The sequence below is a fragment of the Purpureocillium takamizusanense genome, chromosome 1 (assembly GCF_022605165.1).
Source record: "Purpureocillium takamizusanense chromosome 1, complete sequence".
Taxonomy (NCBI): Eukaryota; Fungi; Ascomycota; class Sordariomycetes; order Hypocreales; family Ophiocordycipitaceae; genus Purpureocillium; species Purpureocillium takamizusanense.
This window is the reverse complement of record NC_063068.1, coordinates 1,877,661-1,897,159: the sequence shown is the minus strand read 5'-3', so window position 1 is coordinate 1,897,159 and position 19,499 is coordinate 1,877,661. Positions and strand designations below refer to the sequence as shown.

The following is a 19,499-nucleotide window of genomic DNA, read 5'->3' as shown; positions in this document are numbered from 1 at the left end:
TAGGTGGGAATAAATTTGAAAGGCTAAGGTACTAAGGAATCGCTGTACGTCCAAGATAGTATATACAACGCCCTCCCATGCTCTAAACAAGGCGCAAAAGTTACGATGCCATCTCCCTGCTACATGTGTCTGTAACAATTTCCAAATTGCGCCTGATTCCAAATCAAGGGTCCCTTGACGTTGTTCCATGCAGCCATGGTGATTCATGCTTGCGCTGCAGCGACTTGAGTGCTTTGTGTCGACTTTGATAGTGCTGATGAGTGTGACCTGTGATAAAACGACGGTGACTGAGCGAGCGTTCAAAAAGCTCGCCATCGATGTTTAACGTTGACAATTTTGCGAAACCGCAGTCTCTTCTTTTTGACTGGAGACTCCTCTTGCTGCTGTTCCTGCTGTTCGTGCTGCAAGTGGCCATCCCGATCTTCCTGTGGTGGTGGGGATGGCTCCTGTAGCAGTACCGCGGGCTCACAGCCTCCAATACTGTTGGCACCGGTAGTAGAGGTGCTGCTGCCGCCAGTGCTGAAGCTGCCGGCTGCATCCGAGCCGGTGGCGGATCGCCCGAGCACGACGCCGAGGGAGCGGGTTGTGCCCTGGCCAGCCTGGCACTGCATCAGCTCCCCAAGATCGCGGCCGACGCGACGGGCGTAGGCGAACGTGTAGACATCGGGCCCGTCGAAGATTTCAATAGTGGTGATGGGCAGAGGGATTATGGACAGGACGGGGATGCCGGCGAGTGTATAGCCGGAGAGGGGAGTCTGGACACGGGTGCGCGTGGGAGATGAGGGCACGGACGTGATGTCGTCGGCCCCGGGCGGCGGGGGCGACGACGAGGGGTCCACTGCTCCAGATGGCGTCGTCACGGAGGCCGACCTCTGAGGTGAGTGCCGTCGATGCTGCTGAGATGATTGCGAAAGGTGGGCGGGCGGTGAGTAGTGCGGTAGGGACTCCCTGTTGATGCGGCCTTCGTCAAAGACGTCGTCGAGCTGGCGCATACGAGCGGCGAGAACGGTGTTGGAAGTGAGCAGGCGTGTCATGCGGTGCTCGAGCCCCACCCTGGCGTTATGGGCATCGGCTTCGCCTGGACTAGTCGATTTGTTTGTGTCAGTCGTTGTGTAACATTCTGGGCGCGATGGGGGCCGAGGGGTTCGTTGGCCCCCCCCCCGGGCGTCTTGGCAAGCCTTCTGGAGCAAGACCCCGTCTTGGCACTCGCCCGTCTTGGCGAACCTCGGAATATAAACTCGGGATGCATAACGATGAAGAGGGGCAGGGCCCGGGACGAGACGAGTCGCGACGGGGCGGCACGGGAAAGGGGGGAGGGGAAAGCCAGACGACTTGAGGGTGTGTGAGAGCTCACCATTTGAGAATCGTCATCATCATCGTCATGGACAGGTTGTGCCACCGGATGCGGGCGCACAGCGCGGTTATCCTCTGGCCACAGTCGGCATCGCCAGCGTTGCACGAGGGCGTGGTCGCATCCGACACGAGGAGGCCTTGCCGCTGCGCCTCGAGCTGCGCACAGAGGGTCTGCAGGTCAGAGAAGGCGAGGACGGTGTCGGTGAGGGTAGCGATGAGGTCGTCGACGGCGATCCACGTGCCGCGTTGTGGGAAGGGCAGCCGCGCCGACTCGAGGAGCGCAAATGTCTTGTAGAGGATGTGGACCGTCGAGCGGGCCTGCTTGATCTCCTGCAGTGCCTGGTTGAGGTACGGCGTGACTTTGGTAGCCGGCAAGTTGAGATCCCAGATGGCGTCAATCGTGCGGCCACCCACGGCGAGGAGGCCGATGATGGCTGTGGTCACGGAGAGCTTCTCGGGCGCCATGACTGGGGCGAAGGCGACCGGGACCGATGTCGATGGCGGCGCTGCGCCTGCCGAGGCCATGATATGCTTCCGCTGGCGGCCAGAGCACCGGCCGCTGCGTAGGGCCCGAGTCGATATTTGGACGTCGCTGGATGAATCGTGTTTCGCGCGCGGCAGCCGCCTGCCGTTGTGGCAAAAACCTATCGCCAACCGTCCCTCCTATCCTTTGCACAGCGATCCTGCCGACCTACGTCGTGGCCGCGAGCCGCTGTGCGGCTACCGTATCGTCGGTGTCGTCGTTGTCAGAAGCCGTCGTCGTGGCCCGCTCGATGCGGCGCCTGGCTGTTCGCAGGCGGGCTGCAGCGGAGGGGTGTGCGCCACCCACGATGATCCCTGCCCCCAGAGATCCAGAGTGACGGCCACGCTGCTGGGCTGTCGTGAGGCAATCGTCAAGGTCGTCGGTGCGGTGCTGAAGGGTGATGAGGAAAAGAGAGAAATCCAGGACGGCCTGGGATGCGAGACAAGACGCTCATCGGATCCGAGACCCCGCAGGTGCACACGGGTGCCAAAAAGGGTCTCAACAAGAGAGGACGAGAAGGGCGACGAGACAAGGTCCGGATAATCGGCATATGGTGCAAGGCTGTTCGGGCCACGGACTGCCGTTTGTGGCGGGGCCACTCTCCACTCGACGAAGCGCTGCCGAGTTTCCGAAAGCTGGCTGGCAGCCTGTCCACATCCTGGCAAGCAAGGTAAGGTAGGTACGGCACAGTCGGGTGGCAGTGGTGGCAGGCGCAAGGGGGGGCTTGAAGGTTTGCGTCCTGGCTGGCTGTTCGGGGGGGTCATTGGAACTCTCTGTGCTGCCCCCCCCCCCCTTGCTTTGCCTTGCCCCATGCCCTGCTGAGGCCAGGCCTACCCACCAGACCCCAGGGCAGCGACCTGTTAGTAAGTACTTTGCTCTTGTAGGTATTTTCCAGGACCGTCTGGTATTACTGGTAACTGGACCGTCACCCCTGGCTCAGGCTCTGGGAACCTGGAATTCCCTACGCCTACCTAGATCCGCCCCCCATCATCGCTCACTCCACTTGTTGGAGATGGCTGGCGCTCCGATCCATCGATGCGCGCAACCACCACCCGTGGACCTGTGAGGTGGTGGCGGCGATGGGAGAAATGGCTTCGCCCGGCACAGTCACACAACGAGGTGCCATCCACCGCAATCCGCGTCAATCCAGTGGAATACGGAGGGATAACCCGATTATCCGTCCCTGGAACGGTCATCTCTCGGCCATTTTGTTAACCTGCCACGGCCTCCCTCTCGTCCTGCCGCCAATAGAGCTCGCACCGTTCGGGCGCCTGAAGACAAGCCGATTCCATCCAGGGCGGATACTCCTCTGCGTGCTTGGACTTGTCGGGGTATTACCCGCCAGCTGACTGCTGCCTCGATAGTCATCGACCTTGCGCTACGCCGGCCTGCGCTGCCGGCTGCACAGCACCCACCACGGGCGGTCATGCATCGAGAAAATCAAGTCCAACATCCTCCGACGCATGCTCTCACGAATAAGTCGTCACTGCCGCTCGGCCCAGGCCCGGTCCAGCACGGTGGCTGCACCACCCACCCGACCATCGCCGCCTGGGCACCCAGCCAGCAGTCTGCTTGCCCGGGCACCATCCATCCCGCCTCGCTAGTCTCGGTCCCTCCCAGAGTCGAGGCCCGCTTGGCTCGCGGCGAGGTCGTTCAATCGAGCCCTGCGACAAGTTCACGGCGCGTTTGCCACGGAAGGGCCCGCAGGGAAGGGGACCTTGAGGCAACGCCAACCAGCCAGCCAGCCAGCCGCATTGCATCACAATGCGGCACGAGGACCGGCAGGCCCAACAGACCCGGACCCCTGTTCCTGGCTCACGCAAACCCCATTGGCGTCTTGCCGCGGTGGACGTGGACGGGGAAAGGACTTCTTCCGTGCTCGCCTGTGGCCCGTACACAAAAGCCGTACTGACGACCCTCATGAAACACCTTGTCGCACGGACAGCCGTCGAAATTTGCCGCCACTCTTCGCCCCTCTCCCTCTCCCTTGCCCGCCGCACGCATCTCCGGGACGCGTCCGCTTGCCGTTGCATGGCAGGGACCGACAAAGGCAATCGGCGGGGGACAAGATCGCCAAGCGAAGGGAAGTGGGCGGCCGCCAAAGCCAGTGGATGTGTGGACTGGCAGGCAAAGACGGCAGCGCTAAAGGTGGCGGCCTCCACCTCGTGGCGGCCGACAGACGGAGCTCGGCACGCCTCCCCGTCCCTCCTCCCCCAAGCCTCGTCAGTCTGGTCCGTCCACGCATGAGCAACGAGGCCTTGTTTGTTGGAGGGCAACGGACGCTGGAGTGGGTGCCAGATGGCAGCCTCCCTGCCTCGTCGCTGAATTCAAGACCCCACCACACCCCGAACCTCGCTCAAGCTTTGTGCAGCTCACCACCCTCTTTCAGCGCGGCGTTGCCTTCCGGCTCAGGTCGTTGACAATTGCTCCACGACGCCGTGACTGCCGGCTCCGGCCACGGATCTGGACACCATCATCGTCTTCGTTCGGCGAGCACGCGAGCCGGTCACCCGCGGACTTGCGCTCGCCTCGTATGAGCCCGCCTGCCCCTGCTTCGCGACGACCCACCGACGCCACGCTCGGCTGCCTGTGGCAGTCCCATTTCGTCCCGAACATCTCATGGCCGTGCAAATCACTGAAGCCGTCATTGCACTGCACTGTACTCCGTACTTCGTACAGGTATGCAGTCTACCGGGCGCATCACATACAGGCATCATGCGCCACAGGATGCCACCTGTCACATCAACAGCACGGCGTTGCTGTGAACAAAGCCGCCGATACTGTCACTTGTTAATCGTCACAGCGATTCCGGTTACCGCTCATGGAGCATTGGATGATGGATTCAGCAGCCAGCGCCGCGAATGGATGCGCATGCACCATCAAAACGCTCAACACGCTTCCTTGGCATGCCTGTCCCATGTCTGTCAGAGCGCGTCTTGCCGTTATCCGCGTTGTCCTCATGCACTAGCAAGCAGGAGGTCGCCCGCACTGGGTACACGTCCACGGTGGACCTCGTCATGGCGACAACAGCAGATACTCGTGCGGGTAGTGCAACCGCCCCTCCTCTTGGCCGTTCCTTGCCCGCCGGTATCGCCTCGAATGAGAGATTGCTAGTGGACGACTCCCAAGTGGTGCTTCGGGCAGAAACCAAGGCACTGACCACGTCACATCCTGTGTGAGACTGTATCTTACTGTAATTCCCAGGACTCCAGTGGCAAGGCGTTCGGTCTGTGATGGTCAGCTTGGCGACAGAGCTTCCCCGAAGCAGCCAAGCGGTCCAGCTCAACGAGCCTGCTATGGCACTTGCCATGCAGATGGGTGGACGCTCAGAGAACGTCTCCCATACGTCTGGTTTAACCCCCTCACTGCGTGGCCGGCGTAACGGAACGCAGGTGAGCTGTACGAAGTAGACGCCGTGTGCCGTACGCACAGCTCCTCACCAAGCGCGGCTTAGGATACACAGTACCCAGATTCTTGTAGTATATTGGGAACACAATAACTGCTAAGTATTGAGAGACTCAACTTGGTGCTGTAAGCACAGTTGACATTATCTGAAGCAGGATTGGGCGAACTGTCGTCGGCATAGATCAACTGTGGACGAGTGTGCACTGGTTCCCCCTCCACGGCCTCAGGTTGGTGTTCACATCACTTCGTCGGAGAAGCCCTTGCAAGTCCCCATCACTCACTCCACCATGGCTATATTCAGGTTCGCCCAGCGCAACATGGCCAGGAACTCTTGCCTGTGACGTAGTACCCTTTCGCCGACATGACCCATCAACCAGTTGAACATGAGTACAAAGTCGCCCTCCGACAGATCCGGGCATCCCCCTTTCGCCCACATCATCTGCTCCACTACATCGCCAAATTCGAGGTCCACGTTGGGGACCATTCCGTCGTCCCAGCTGAAGGCACTGTCTCCGGCACGCATGGCATCGAAGTCACGCCGCATGCGCGCGTACAGGTTCTCGCGCACGCTTCCAGCGTGCTCTTCATAGTCGGCCGTGTCGGCTGCCGGGTCCTCCTGCGCATCGGCCTCCATGGCCACAGCAAGGGCGAAAAAGCTCTCGAGCAGCGTATCGCCGAGGTTGCGCAGATCGTAGCACACGGCTATACGCCATGCGTCGCGGGCGAGGCAGCGGCTGCAGGGCCCGCTGATGGGGTCGCCGTATGGGCAACCTTTGCGGCACGTACGACTAACGGCCATATCCTTCCTGGCCCGGCCCCCGAGACCGGAATACAGTGGTGAGATTGTGTGTTTCGTTGCTGAAGAGAAATGTCGCGGCCACCAAGACCGTGCAAGATGGGTATTGTAGCAGATACGAAATAGCGAGACAGTGTACGACTCATGCGGCCTGGGGATGCTCATCAAACATTTTTCACACCACGCGAAGGCAGTCATTCATTCATGGTTGGCCCTGTAATTGAGGAAGCATGGTGACGAGTGTCCAAAAATAGTGCTTGAGATCAAAGGAGAGTCACTGGCGCAACTGCAATCTCGCAGACAAAGAAGCAGAGACACGACTCCCCTTTATCTCTGTGACGAGCCTGACTGCAAGCTTGGGAACCAGCCACGGCTTGCACGCTCCTACTGCCAACGCCAACTCTATGCCTTGACGTGCCCATCCGTCACGCATTACCTTTGATATCGAGTGGGGGGGCAAGCCCCCCTTTGCTCTCATCTCGTTACGCGCATCGCAGCCTCCACTTGCTGCTCAACGGAGCTCCGCTCACCGTGCACAGGCTTGTTGTGCATTGTTGCCCATATGGTCTCTTTGCCTTTTTATACTTTTTTGTTCCAAAACTTTTTTTTGGTCATGTACCATAGTCGGCGGTCGTCGCCGGCTTCTGTGCGTACCAGAAATAATAGGGAAAGTACCTGTGTACGGAAATGTCGTCGATGGCCTGTCGCGCCAGGGCGATGTCGACCTGCACGGCCGTGGGGTCCAGGCCGAGGGCCTCAAAGGGCCTGCCGGCAAAGGTGGATATGAACTCGTCGACGGCGCGCTTCTGGTAGAGGCCGATGAGGCGCATGGTCTTGTCCTTGGCCCAGACGCCGATGGGCACCTTGAGCACCTTGCAGTGCACGTTGGTGAAGCCCGCGTCGCGCAGGTACCCCTCGAGGTCGGCCGCGATGGTGGTGCTTAGCCCGAGCTTGGCCCACGCCTTTCCGGCCGTGGCGTAGAGGCGCACGAAGGGGTCGTCTTCGGGCATCGTGTCGTCGTCGCAGCCGGGCACGCCCATGAGCTCCTGGAACTCGATCCAGCCGCCGGGTCTTAGGGACCTGGATGTTATAAGTTTGGGTTGTCAGAAGTGGGGTCGGCGATTTCTCTCTCTCATCACGACGGGGGGCAAAGGGGTGATGGTGGTGGTGGGTGACGGGGTTTCGTCCATCAAGGACCGGGGGGGGCAAATAAAAGGGGGTCGCACGTACTCGTACGCATGCTCCATGACGATGCTTATGTCCTTGAGGATCACGGCCATGAAGCGAAAGTGGACGAGGTCGACGTTCCGCACCAGCCAGTCCTGCTCGCAGTCGTCGACGAGGAACTCGACGTTGGGGGGCACCCATAGCGGCTGTATCGGGGTCAGGTCGATGCCGCAGACTTTTGCGCTGGGGTACTGGTCTCCGACTTCGAGGTTGCCATGGTCAGTATCGTGGATGCCGTGCGGTTGGGCGCCATGTAAGTGACGCGGGGCAGTCAATCAAACCTTCAATCGCCCAGATGCCTGCGGTCGCGCGACTTACATGTTAGCGAAAACGAAGCACGCAAAGTAAGAAAAAAGAGAACAAGAAGTGATGAAGAAGTGCCGAAGGAAGGTGCATTCCGACGTACCCGTCCCCGTGCCAATATCCAGAATCGACTGTGGGTTGTCCCCTATGGGAGAGAAGAAGAGCGTGCCGTCCGTCAGCTCCATGAGCATGGCGTGCTTCATGTCCTCGCGGTCCTGCTCCTGGTCGTCGTTGGGGATGGGGTAGCGGCCGTTTTTGAAGCATTGGTAGCGGCGCCCGCGCTCATAGGTGCAAGCGTAGACGCTCGAGGTGACGCTCGTGGAGCCATCGTTGAAGGGATCGTCGGTGAGGTCGAATTCGTCCTCCTCGCCGGGTTGGCTGGCCACCTCGATGGTTGGGGCCTCGATGGTGGCAAGCGTGGGCGTGGGGCTCGAGTCGCGCGCATGCTGCTGTCGTTGTTGTTGTTGTTGTTGTTGTTGTTGTTGTTGTTGTAGTTGTTGTTGATAATGATGGTAATACTGTTGTTGTGGTTGTTGTGGTTGTTGTTGTTGTTGTGGTCGCGGCTTCTGTTGCGATTGCGGCTGTTGTTGCGGCTGTTGCTCATACCGGTGCTGTGACAGTTGGGGCGGCGGCGGCGGCTGGCCGGTGTCACTATCGTGGGGCTCCTCCTCCATCTCTACCACCTAGGCCTTGTGCTCTGGTCTCTCTGGTCGGGGGAGGGGGGGAAGGGAAAAGGAAAGGGGGGGGGGGGGGGGGGGGGGGGGGGGGGGGGGGGGGGGGGGGGGGGGGGGCGGGCTGTCGGCGTGGCTTGCTGCTGGTGACGATGGTCTCGGAGGATGCGTCACGACTCAACGAATGCTTTTCGACCGGGGGTCGACAAAGCGGGCAGCGAGTAGTAGGGGACCGACGAGGATAAAGAGAAAGAGAGAGCGAGAGAAGAAAATGTTCTTTGGAGGCTCACGGGCGTCTCCTCCTCGGATCAACCCAACAACACTGACTGACGGGACCCCCCTCCCTCCCCAGCAGGACGGAGGCGCAAAATCGGGCGTCAAGCTCGCACGCGCGCGCGCGACGACGACCAACAGCAGAGAGGGTCCCCCTCCTCAACAACGACGACAAACAAGCACAAAGCAATGAGCACATGGGCCAGCCTCGTAGCCCGCCGGAACCCCGTGCCCGTGGTGGAGGTTTCTTGCGCACACGACAGATGGTGAATAGAGGAAGGGGGGGGGGAGATATTCGAGATGACAAGTGGGTTCCTTTGGTTGCATGTCGTTGTGTCGGCCGTGGGGGGCCATGGTGTTTTTTTACGTATTCTCTTATTCTCGAATCTACTTTCCAAGTAAAATGCTCTTTCCGGTTTCTTCTCGACTCTCGCACGGCGAAAGCCGCGTCGTGCTTCAACGGCGATCTGCATGGTGTCATAATTTTTTTTTCCATTTTTTTCCATTTCTTGGTAGCGAACGAGGCTGTCCTTGTCTCATCCCGGCCGACGCCGCTGTCTGCGCTGCGTGCTGCTGCAACCTGTCCCACGCAATTGGGGCTCGCTTCCCCCTCCTCCTTGCTGTCGTGCAGCAGCCACTTCCATGGGAGGGCGTGTGTGCGACGGAGCCCACCGGGGATGGAGGAGGACGGGGACTGGACACATCGCTTGGCCTCTGCGCCGAGGCACAAACAGTAACTACTAGCTCTATCGCGTACAAATTACGGTGGGGGGGAAGGGAGGCAAGCGCACGGGTGCGTTCCGTGTAGAGGAGGCCTAGGCGAGAGAAGCTCAGACGACGGCAGTAGGTAGTGATGGTTGTGGCGGTGATGGTTTCTTGGTCCGGCGCGTGGCGGCGCCGATGGGCCTCGGGATGCCAGCTCTGACAGGGACACGAATGCCTCATCCAGCTGCCCGCCTGTACGAAGTACGAAGTGGCCATTGTGTGGAGGTAGTATGAGGTATGTATATGCGCGCATGTCACAGCCTTGGACGTTGCTGCGATGGATGCGCTTTCGGACATGGCCAGTACATGCAGACGGACAAGACAGGCAGGACAGACAGAAAGACAGACAGGCAGGACAGACAGAAAGACAGACAGACAGACTGCTTTTTCCCTACCCCGTCGCCTTCGGACCCCCACCCCGGGGCTACTACGTGCGATGCGATGCGATGCGATGCGGGCGCGCGTGCATGCGCGTGTGCGTGGGCTGCTCTGCTTGCTTGCTCCCCTCCCACGTCAGTCGTCAGGTGTGCAGCTTGGCGGGAAAGGAAAGGAAGAAAAAAAAATGACAGGTCAGCGGTCTCTCGACGCGCAGCGTTGGGCCGGCCCGTCGAGACACATCTGGTGGCGTCGCGTGGAAGACGCAGGTTGGTTCGGACGGCGGGCAGGTCGCCGCTAGTTTTCGATTGTCCCAGCGGGCGTCATGGCGGGCGGCGGCGGCGTTGTCGTCTGATGAGAGCTGGAGGGGCCCACCAACCACGTTCAGCCATATTGAAAGGTCGTCGAAAGAGGGGGGGGGGGCGGCGGGCTGTCTGCGCAGTGTGCCATCCGTCCATCCATGCGCGCCCAATCCGTCCTCGTTTTTCTTGGTCACGGTAATAAGCGGTGGTAGTTAGTCGATAGATGGAATGGAGGTTGCTCGGTGCTCATTTTAGGTTGCCCGACGGTGACCGAAATAGATGGTAGGTGTGCCCTTTCCTCGAGCTGTCATAATCGGCAGCTTGCTTCCATCCAGCAAAAGCATCAATTTGTGCGTTGAATATACTTCAGGTACTAACTAATTAGGTAGGCAGGTAACTAGATGGATGCCAACGGCAAGCTGGCTCGTCGCTCAACTGCCTGCCTGCCGGCGGTCGCTTATTAGTGGAGGATCAATCTAGCGGCCGTCCAGACCCTGCCTGCGGAGCGCCCCAAGCAGCCTCACTCACCCACGAGCTAGACCGCTAACAAGATAGCCCATGCGCTTCTGTGCTTCGTACATCCGCGCGTGGATACAGGATCCTTCCCGGGCTCGAGTGCATAACCTAGTTGGTTAGTTGTACGTATGTGCAGTATTAGATAGTTTGGTACTGTACAGTACTGTAATTCCTGACAGACAACTGACTGCAGTAATAACCAATGCATGCAATGCAAGGTGGTGGGCACACCTGCGGGCCGTGTGTTTGTTGTTCCTTCCTAGGTAATCTACAGTATCTGACAACCTAGCAAACAACTACAGTACAGGCAGTATTGTACTGTGCTGCACTGCGAAGGACGTGAAGCCGCCCGCCGCGGCTGCCGAAACGGAGGACGGGAGGTACACTGCACAGCTGGAGGCTCCGACAAGGTACCTAGACGACAGCCGAACCACACGCCCGCCCATGGGCAATTGCTGGAGGCGCCCTGCCAACCCCACAAGAAGCCAACAGCCGGGCACCTCACCTTCCACGACGGCATCCATCCAGTCTCGCCGCCCCTGCCCCGCACCTCGCCTTCGCCCTCACCTCATCAGCGTCCAGCCGACCCGCCCACCGTAACTGGACGAACGGACGACCGCCGTACTGAAGGTGGTGTAAGGTAAGCGCACCGCAGCGATTAGGCACGGGAATTCTCTGGAACCAACTTCCATTCCATCCATGGTGGAAGCTCGCCAACAACTGGATGGTCCTGTGCTAAAGCAAGACATGCTCACTCAAACGCAACCGACGCCGTGCCATCCATCCCACATCACATCGCATCATCGTACCTCGGTTCGCCTCACCTCGCCTGGCCTGGCTTGACCTGCCCTGCCCTGGCCTCGTCTCGCCTCACGTCGCGAGGAACAACCCGAGCGAGCGAGCGAGCGAGCTGGACCCGCGCGGCCCAGCCCTCCCTCCCCTCGCCCCAACCCACTCAGGCGCTTCGCCCGTGTCCTTGTGTCACCATGAGCATCTTACGAATCGTCTCCAGGTCGAACGACTTCTCCGCCTCCTGCAGCGACTGCCGCACCGCCTTGGCCCCGCGCGCAACCACCTCGTCGTCAAAGTCCTGCATCGCCTTGGCCGCCTTGGCCCCGCCGCCGCGAACCTGCACCAGGCTGTCCACATAGTTGCGCACGTCGGTGATGCAATGCTGGAGTCCTTGGCCGCGGTCTGCTCCGGGCCGCCCCCATGCCAGCCCGCCCGTCGTCAGCCGTTTTGCTTCCCCATCACATACATACGGGGATGCTCCATGCATCATCGGGCCCGGCCCCCGGGTCGGGTGCAGGAAAACTCACATATCAGCATCGGGTGCGCCGCGTCCCCCGCCAGCGTCGCCCGCCCGCCCAGGTTGTCCCACGAAACCGGCACCCAGTACTTCATCTCGTCGATGAAGACGCGGCTGCCCTCGGGCGTCCAGTCAATGGCTGACTGGAACACCCCCGACAGGGCCCTGGTCTCCCGGCCGATGTAGTCGAGCGCCTCCTGGTCCCGCAGATGCACCGGCTTGCCGCGCCAGATCTTAACCCAGAACGTCGTCCAAGTCGACTTATCTTGCGGGTCATCGACCGCCATCGCTGGCCATCCGCTGTCTGTCAGCAAAACTCGCCTCATTCATGGTTTGCAGCCGTGATGCCGACTCAGCGCACGCCCAAGACTATCAACGGGGGTGGATGTGACGCTTTAGATCCGGGGAAACAACGTACTGCCCACTGCCCCAACCGAGCTTGTGCCCATCACCAAAGCCGCCACGGGATGCGTTTGCAAGATGGCCTCTGTCTTTTCCGCGTCCCCGTATCGCGTGATACCCGTCGCGAACAGGAACCCGGACCGCTGCGGCCGCGCCCGCTCCGCGCCGGCCAACAGTGCCCGGGTCTTGGACGACACCCCGTCCGCGCCAAGCACCCGCTCCGCTTCAAACCTGTGGCCGTCCTCAAATTCCAATATCACGCCCATGCCGTCTTCCGTCTTGCTCAGCCGCGATAGCGCCTTGTTCCAGCGGATGTCTACGCCGCGCGTGAACAACCGCCGGAGCGCCTGCCGGCTTACTCGCCGAGCTCCGGGCGTCGGGCTCCGGAACAGCATGTCCCCCGTGAGCGCGTTGTAGCATGGAAGGCTCTCCACTTCCTCGTTGAACTCCAGATGCGGGTTGCAGAAAGCTTGTGGCAGGTCGCCCACGATGTCTTCCGGAAGCAGCTCCTCGAGCATCGGCAGGGCCCAATGCATGAGCATCGTCCAGTCCCGCTCTCGCGCATCAGGCCCAGGATCTCTGTCGAAGACGACGGCGTTGAAACCATTCTGGGGCCACGCAAGGTCAGCGTTGGCGAAGCATCACGCAGACCGTCCCACACACAGCTCCTTTTTTTTTCCTGTTGTGCACTCACCTTGTACAGACCATGCGCCGCAAGGAGGCCCGTCAGTCCCGCCCCGATGATGGCTATCGTCGGCGAGTCAGGAGAGCTGGCGCTCACTTTGTGGCCCATTATGCAAGGCAGTCTGTTTGAGGCAATATCAGGACGGCAAGATAGATGTCTCGCAGGTTTAAAGAGGCGAGAAAACAACGCCAGGTCCAGGGAGGCCGGCCATGTCGGCGCGCCGCCGCCGCCGCCGACGCTGCTGCTGCTGCTGCTGCTGCTGCTGCTCGCCCGCCCCGATCTGTCCGCCATTTCGAGGCCAAACATCGTCTTTCCAAGACGCCCCTGCCTGCCGATCCACTAGCTCGCGACCCAGGGCCGTAGCGGCGGTAGCGGTGACGCTACTCCGGCCACGCGCTGACAAGTCATCGACGGCCGCCACTCCATTCGTGTGTACATGTGCCCGTGGACTGATGGCGCCGCGAGTACGTCCAAACAGGTCCCGGGTCGGCCCCTTTGTCCGGTCCCATGGCAGGGATGGTGCAGCCCAATCCAAGGGCAGCAAGCGTTCTGTTTTCGGGTTCTTGGCCAATGGTCAGGGGTGATATGTGATACTGGGAGCCGTGGCCGCGAGCGCCGTCACGGGAAACCGTGAACTTGACCCAGACAAGGCGCGGCTTAGCCCACGTCGTGTTCTGGGTTCGGGTCCAATCTAATGCAGTGCTGCTGCGCACGCAGACATGAGGGCGCCAGCGCAGCACCAGCAGCACCCAGGCCCAGCACCGGGGGGGGGGTGAGGCTGACGAACGGGGACGGCCGGCCGGCCCCTCATGGCGGTGGAGCGGCCGTTGACGACTGTTGAAGATAGTCAGATGGTGGTTACCGGCCGAGCTGCAACGCCGCCACATGGAACATTGTATGCAGCACCGCGGCGACCCCGCATGGGACCAGCTGGGAGCCCGCCAAGCAAGGCCCGTGTCTTTCCTCGCTGCTTGCTTGTCAGTCTTGTCTCCCGTTTTCCCCTTCCCTAACCATACGTATGATGTATGTGGTCGGCAACCAAGCGAGGGCCCAATTCACCCTGGCCTGGCGCTCACTGATCCGACCCGTCCGTCATCCCCGCTATTGAAGTCGCTTCTAGCGTCATCCTTGCCAGTGCCAACTGGTATATGTCCCACCCACTCGGGCGAACTCAGCGCCGCTCTGCTCGCGGCCCTATCAACTGACGGGTTGGGAGGGCGTAGACACCAACCGTGGAAGCCAAACTCCATCCCTGGTCTATCCATTCATGCACTCTCTGCCATGGCGGGAAAGCCAAAGTACAGTCAAGGTACTCGTAATGAGAATCGGACTGGCAAACCAGAGAGCCCGTTGTCATTGTGAGACCCTCTTACATAGGCAGTCCGTGCCTCAACTCTCCAGTCCTCATCATAGGCTACCCTGGGAAGGTTGATTTTCCACCTCAGATGACCGGACTCCTTACGTAGTAGCCTAGCATGACGGCAACCCTCGTTTGCGGGTCGAGACGCATGATACCTAAGCCAAGACGAAGGTTGTCCGTAAGCGGTATAGTTAGCTGCGACCCTGAAGAATGCTCTCGCCATGCATACTCTCACTATCTCTATCTACATACCACTACCGTCGCAACGCTCTGGTGTGTGTCCGACCTCGCCGGCATCTTCTCCCCTGTCGACTTTACATCGCAACCTCGGCCCCCCCCCCACCTTCCCTCCTCCCCCCGCACTGAGGGCAACTTTTTGTGTCGCAAAGACGGGCGGGGGCTAGCTGGGGCTTTTGATGTCCTTCCTTCCTTGCACGGCGGGTGTTTGCTCTTATGCAAAGTCAGCGCGCGCGCACTATATGAGAGGACATCGTGTCGAGTGCGCTGAGCTAGATAGAGCACAGGGGCCCACGAGAAAGGGTGTTGTTGCAGCAGGAGGTTAGTTACAAACAAGACTGGTGGTATGCTAGTTAGACCCCGGTCGTCGTCGCTTGGCCTGGCGGCGGTGGCCTCCGGGGCTACTTACTACGAAGTGGCTGAAAACGAGGGGCTTTCCGCGGGAAAGGGAATGAATGGATGGATGGTGTCGGCGGAGGGCTTCGTCTTCCTTGTGAGAATGGTATGCTGGCTATGCGCACGTTTTACCCCAGTGGAGAGGAGACACACACACATACACGCACACTCATACATACACGCACGCACGCACGCACGCACACACACAGCCGCAGCAGCGCTGGTCGGGGTTCGGCCTGATGAGAGCGCTTCATGGTCCGCGAGTTGAGACTCCCCTCGGCATGATGACGCCGAGTGCGCGATGCGTTGGCGTCGAAGACAGGGCGGCGCCCTCCTGCTACGCGAGAGGCGGGATGTGGACAGCGCCCGTCATGCCCATATAGTAAGTTAGTGAGTGGGTGGTAGGTCGTCAAGCAAGCCCCTCCTCCTCCTCCCTCGGAGACCCGTTCAACGTGTCGTGTCGGTCCTGGGGTCTCTCAATGGTGCGCGCGCCTGAGACACCGACGGGTTGGAACGACGTCACGTTGGCGCAGACAGCGAGATTGCAGCAAACCGATTTACTATTGTACAGACTCTCGATCCAAGCCTGCCGCCGCCAGAATAGCATGTATACGCAAACATGGAGCGCCGAATAATAATAGCCCTTTCGCCTACGCGCCACTGCCGCCGCCGCCACTGCTGTGTCTCGCCCTCTTTCGCCCGCTCCCCGTCGCCGGATGCATTTTCTCGTTGCGCTCCCGCTTCAGCTTGTCGTCGAGGACGCGCGCTGGTCAAAGTCAGCCCACCGCACAACCCTTCGCCGCCACGACCACCACCACCACCGCCAACAGCAACAACCGCGGGAGAGAGAGACATACTGAGGACGTCGTATCCGAACTGGGGATACTCCAGGCAGAGCGACTTGAACTCGTCCTCGGCCTCGGCACGCAGCGTGTGCGAGCGCGTAGCCCAGAAGCTCGCAATCGGCGCGCGGACCGTCCTGTCGTCGTTGCTGGTGTTGGCGTAGACGTAGCGGGCATACGTGATCTCGCCCTTGGCGGTGGAGTTGACGCAGTGGATCTTGGAGCTGGCCAGCGACCGCAGGTTCGTCATGCCGAACTTCTCGGCCAAGGTGTACAGGCGCGCGTGCTTGAGCAGGTGGACGCCCGTGTCGTCGACGGCCGGCAGGCTGGGGTCGGACTCCAAGACGCGCTGGCCGGGCAGCTTCTTGGGGAAGTATTCGCCCGTGTAGAGGAACTCGAGGAATGAGCCCACCGTCTCGAGGTTCATGTCGGGGAGCTCGATTTGTCGGGGCTGGGCATGGCGGCGGTCAGCGAAAGGGGACACGCGCATTGGGGCGCTCGATTGGATTGGGCCAGCCAGGCAGGCCTCAAGGAAAGTGGGAGGAGGAAGGGGGGTGACGGCGACTCACGCTGCCATCATCGACGAAACCCTGGCAGGCAGCCTCAAAGTACGGGCTCTGCACTAGTAGCGCCTGATGCGCCGAGAGGAGCGTCTGCTTGTCGCCTTGACCGACCAGCAGGTTCACGATTGGGCTCTGGAGGTAGCTGGTGAAGCTCGTTCGCGCGGGCGGGGCCGTCTCCTCGACAGCCATGGAAACGTCTGCTCCGTTGTCGGCCGTCTCCTCCTCCGGATGCGCCGCGGTGCTCGCCTCCTCAGCCATGTCCACGTCGGCGCCCGGGTTGGTCGACGTGTCGTCCTGCGCGTTGTCGTCGTGGCGCGGCATTGTCGCGGCGCGGAGAGAGAGAGAGAAGCGGTTTGCCCGCGTGTCTCCTCTCCAATTGGGTCTATTCCGTGCCAATTGCGTCCCGGCGAGGGCGGAGGCGTGTGCGCGAATCAATGGGAGGGCAATGCGATCGCGGGAGGGGAGGCAGTTGTCGGGGCGGCGAGGCTGTCGCGGGCTTGGCGAGGCTGTGGAAAATGCGTCCTCAAAGCAAGAGCACGGGATGGCTAGAGCTGCTGCATCTAGTTTGGTCACAGAGGAAGAGACTCTTTGGTGGCGGTCTGCTACTGGCTGACAAGGTCAGGACTCAGGCACAACACGGCCAGTTGGTCCCCACAACAGGAGCTGCTGCAAGGGTGCGCGCCCACGGTGACGGTGACGCTCGCGGCAGGAGCATCCCAGTCGAGGCGAGGCGCTTGCCTCCGAAGCCTCATTCAGTGATGCGTCGGACGGAAGGGGAAGGCAAGGCGGCGGGTACAAAAACATCAAAGCTCCCAGTTACTCCTACACGAATGCGTAGTGTCCATTCTCAACCTTTTTTCAACCTTTTTAGGGCGGGGGGTTGTCTCCAGCTCATCTTCATTAACGTCCTCTCACGACTGGGGCAACTCCGTCTGTCTGTCTTTGTGCTGCCTCGCGTGCGCGGCGAGCGACCAATCTCCTCATCACTCCACCTCGACGAGTAATCCCGGCAACAGCTCCAGCGAGGTCCGCCCTCGCCCGTCTCCCTGCAAGGTGAGTCGCATCCCGGATGCGCCGTCTGTCCCCGACAGCAAGATGGCATGCTTTCCATCGGTCGACTCGGACGGGACCCCAAAATGCCAGTACCGCTCTATCCCGTATACCGACACGGTGCTCGGCGCGTTGTGGACGGCATCGTACACCTTGCCGAGCGGCGTGAGATGCTGCCAGGGTACCGCCAGCGATAGCGACGAAACGCCTCTCGCGCCGCACGGATGATGTACCTGCTCCGGATGTTCTTCATACGGCACCCGTAGATTCCGCGGCGTGCGGTCCAGGCACCAGAACGGCATCCATCCGGGCCAGGACGGGCTCCCATCGCTTGTCCGTCCAGTGGCGACGGCCCACCGTATCGTCGTACTGTTTGGCTTCGTTCTCCCGCCGGCCACCGGATCGTCGTAGGTGTAGCCTGCTTGCGCATCGGCGACACGTTGCTGCACAGCCCCGAAGCCGCCTTCGTGGGGTAACGTGTACGCCCAGTCGATGATGCTGTTCTCCTTTAGGTTTCCCCAGCGGTGTCGCCTCCGTTGCTCGGGGTCAACGCCGTCGAAAAAGGCGATGAATTCGATGTAGACGCCATCGGCCAGGAGGATGAGTTTGTTGGACGTGAGCCCGCCGGCATGGATGCCCCCCGGGGCAACGACGAGCACGTCTCGGAGCCGATCGGGGATAGTCTGGAGCGTGTCCTGTGACACGAGTATGACGATATGGTCGAGCGTCGGCCGCGGACCAGGTGCGCCAGACATGGTATTTGGATGACTGGGGGGGGGTTATCGGTCTTCGGCCTGGATCATCTCTACGAAGTACAAAGAAGAAGCTATTAACACAGCGAGCAGCAGCCCAGACAAGCTCTCAAACTCTGCCGAACGGCCACAGGGCGAGGCGGGGTAGATTGCGCGACATGTTGGGCTGCGTCTCCAAACTCAATGAGCCAATGGCGGTCACGGAGGGCCGTGATGAGACATGCAGGAATCCTTGAGCAGGTTGAGCCAGGCGCATACGGGTGGAATCGCTGAGGTGCAAAGAGCAAGGCTGAGCTCCTGATAACTGTCGATGACGATGACGAGCGGGCTTCGAATCTGACTGTAAACCAGGCACTCAGCCCAGCAGCTCCCGCATTACGGCAAAGCCGCAAGATCGATTCAGCCGTGACAGGCCACCCGATCGAGACTATCAAACGACTGGCGGTGACAAAGTGCGGCGGGCAGCCCTAGCGCCAGATGCCGTGCCCCAGCACGCATGTGTCAACCGGCATCATCCGCCCGCGACAAGGCGCGCAGAGGTTGGACTTGGCCCGAAGGAGCGGCAGGCGGCCGGATTTGTCGGCCACGACCGACACCGACGTCGTGACCGGCCATATTTCGGTCTCCAGCGGAATGCAGCAGCGCCCGGAGGGCAAGCAAGACTATTCCTATCGCCCAGTCACAATGACGGTCCACCATCCATTGACCGTTTGGGGTCTGTGTCCAAGGCTCGGTCGCTCAGACGTCTGGAGTTGGATGGAACAGTGAGGGGTATACTTGGTACAGTGGGAGGATAAAAGTTGTTGGTTCTCTATACAGGTTGGACTGCAGCTTGCCATGCCATCTACACCGATTTACCACCGGGTCGAAAGTTGAAAGGCGATGAGACAGACTTCCAGCAAGCTTTACGAAGTACCTCTGACTCTTTCCCGCTAAGTTTACTGTACACAGAGCAGTTAGTGGAGTCGTCCGTTCCCCGTTCACGTGGTACCAGACAGGAAGCAGAGATACAGAGTGGGGGTTGCCGGCCTCTGTTCGTGCTCGCGTTGGCTCCGTCATCTCGTGCGCCCGACCATCCGCCGACGGACCGACTCTGCGATTGTGCGTCCAAACGGCAGATGGAGAGATCTGCATTCCCTGGTCCTCACATGGCCATGCGCTGCCAAACAGGAATCTTACACCAAGGCCAGGTCCGCACACCCTTTCATAGGCTCGCGCCAATTGTCGACGGCCAGGGACAGCTCATCCACCACCCACCAGCTTTTGTCGCGTTGCGCAAACCAATGACTAGCTCCCCTTCCTCGTGTTCCTGTCCGTAGGGCACGCAGCTAGCTTCGGATGGGCGAAGCCTTGTGGTATCAATACTTGGGCATTACGGCCATTGTCTCGGCGAT

At 60.6% G+C, this 19,499-nt stretch overlaps 8 protein-coding genes across 10 annotated transcripts; 1 reads left to right on the top strand and 7 right to left on the bottom strand.

Moving 5' to 3' along the window:
- Positions 1–2: 2 nt before the first annotated feature.
- On the bottom strand, positions 3–2,363 carry JDV02_000631 (uncharacterized protein). Its single transcript, XM_047981465.1, has 2 exons — positions 1,355–2,363; positions 3–1,083 (listed from the first exon to the last, which is right to left on the bottom strand). The coding sequence occupies exons 1-2, from the start codon at positions 1,876–1,878 to the stop codon at positions 300–302; spliced, it is 1,308 nt and encodes a 435-aa protein (XP_047837425.1). The 5' UTR covers positions 1,879–2,363; the 3' UTR covers positions 3–299.
- A 1,624-nt stretch (positions 2,364–3,987) lies between these two features.
- Positions 3,988–4,296, top strand: JDV02_000630 (uncharacterized protein; the record flags this gene model as incomplete). Its single annotated transcript, XM_047981464.1, has 1 exon — positions 3,988–4,296. The coding sequence occupies one exon, from the start codon at positions 3,988–3,990 to the stop codon at positions 4,294–4,296; it is 309 nt and encodes a 102-aa protein (XP_047837424.1).
- A 1,262-nt stretch (positions 4,297–5,558) lies between these two features.
- Positions 5,559–6,080, bottom strand: JDV02_000629 (uncharacterized protein; the record flags this gene model as incomplete). Its single annotated transcript, XM_047981463.1, has 1 exon — positions 5,559–6,080. The coding sequence occupies one exon, from the start codon at positions 6,078–6,080 to the stop codon at positions 5,559–5,561; it is 522 nt and encodes a 173-aa protein (XP_047837423.1).
- A 146-nt stretch (positions 6,081–6,226) lies between these two features.
- JDV02_000628 (uncharacterized protein) lies at positions 6,227–8,840 on the bottom strand. Its single transcript, XM_047981462.1, has 4 exons — positions 7,711–8,840; positions 7,586–7,603; positions 7,308–7,506; positions 6,227–7,157 (listed from the first exon to the last, which is right to left on the bottom strand). The coding sequence occupies exons 1-4, from the start codon at positions 8,279–8,281 to the stop codon at positions 6,689–6,691; spliced, it is 1,257 nt and encodes a 418-aa protein (XP_047837422.1). The 5' UTR covers positions 8,282–8,840; the 3' UTR covers positions 6,227–6,688.
- A 2,342-nt stretch (positions 8,841–11,182) lies between these two features.
- On the bottom strand, positions 11,183–13,898 carry JDV02_000627 (uncharacterized protein). 3 transcript variants are annotated; one of them, XM_047981459.1, is made up of 4 exons: positions 12,915–13,898; positions 12,237–12,828; positions 11,829–12,107; positions 11,183–11,703 (listed from the first exon to the last, which is right to left on the bottom strand). In XM_047981459.1, the coding sequence occupies exons 1-4, from the start codon at positions 13,209–13,211 to the stop codon at positions 11,465–11,467; spliced, it is 1,407 nt and encodes a 468-aa protein (XP_047837419.1). In that variant the 5' UTR covers positions 13,212–13,898; the 3' UTR covers positions 11,183–11,464. The 3 variants fall into 3 exon arrangements, with proteins under 3 accessions (XP_047837419.1, XP_047837421.1, XP_047837420.1); XM_047981461.1 differs by having other exon boundaries at positions 11,196–11,703; positions 12,237–13,898; XM_047981460.1 differs by having other exon boundaries at positions 11,196–12,107.
- A 1,650-nt stretch (positions 13,899–15,548) lies between these two features.
- On the bottom strand, positions 15,549–16,230 carry JDV02_000626 (uncharacterized protein; the record flags this gene model as incomplete). Its single annotated transcript, XM_047981458.1, has 3 exons — positions 15,549–15,664; positions 15,756–16,191; positions 16,225–16,230. 3 exons carry the CDS (start codon positions 16,228–16,230, stop codon positions 15,549–15,551), a joined length of 558 nt encoding a protein of 185 aa, XP_047837418.1.
- A 37-nt stretch (positions 16,231–16,267) lies between these two features.
- JDV02_000625 (uncharacterized protein) lies at positions 16,268–16,624 on the bottom strand (the record flags this gene model as incomplete). Its single annotated transcript, XM_047981457.1, has 1 exon — positions 16,268–16,624. The coding sequence occupies one exon, from the start codon at positions 16,622–16,624 to the stop codon at positions 16,268–16,270; it is 357 nt and encodes a 118-aa protein (XP_047837417.1).
- Positions 16,625–17,286: 662 nt separating this feature from the next.
- JDV02_000624 (uncharacterized protein) lies at positions 17,287–18,108 on the bottom strand (the record flags this gene model as incomplete). Its single annotated transcript, XM_047981456.1, has 1 exon — positions 17,287–18,108. The coding sequence occupies one exon, from the start codon at positions 18,106–18,108 to the stop codon at positions 17,287–17,289; it is 822 nt and encodes a 273-aa protein (XP_047837416.1).
- Between the last annotated feature and the right edge of the window lie 1,391 nt (positions 18,109–19,499).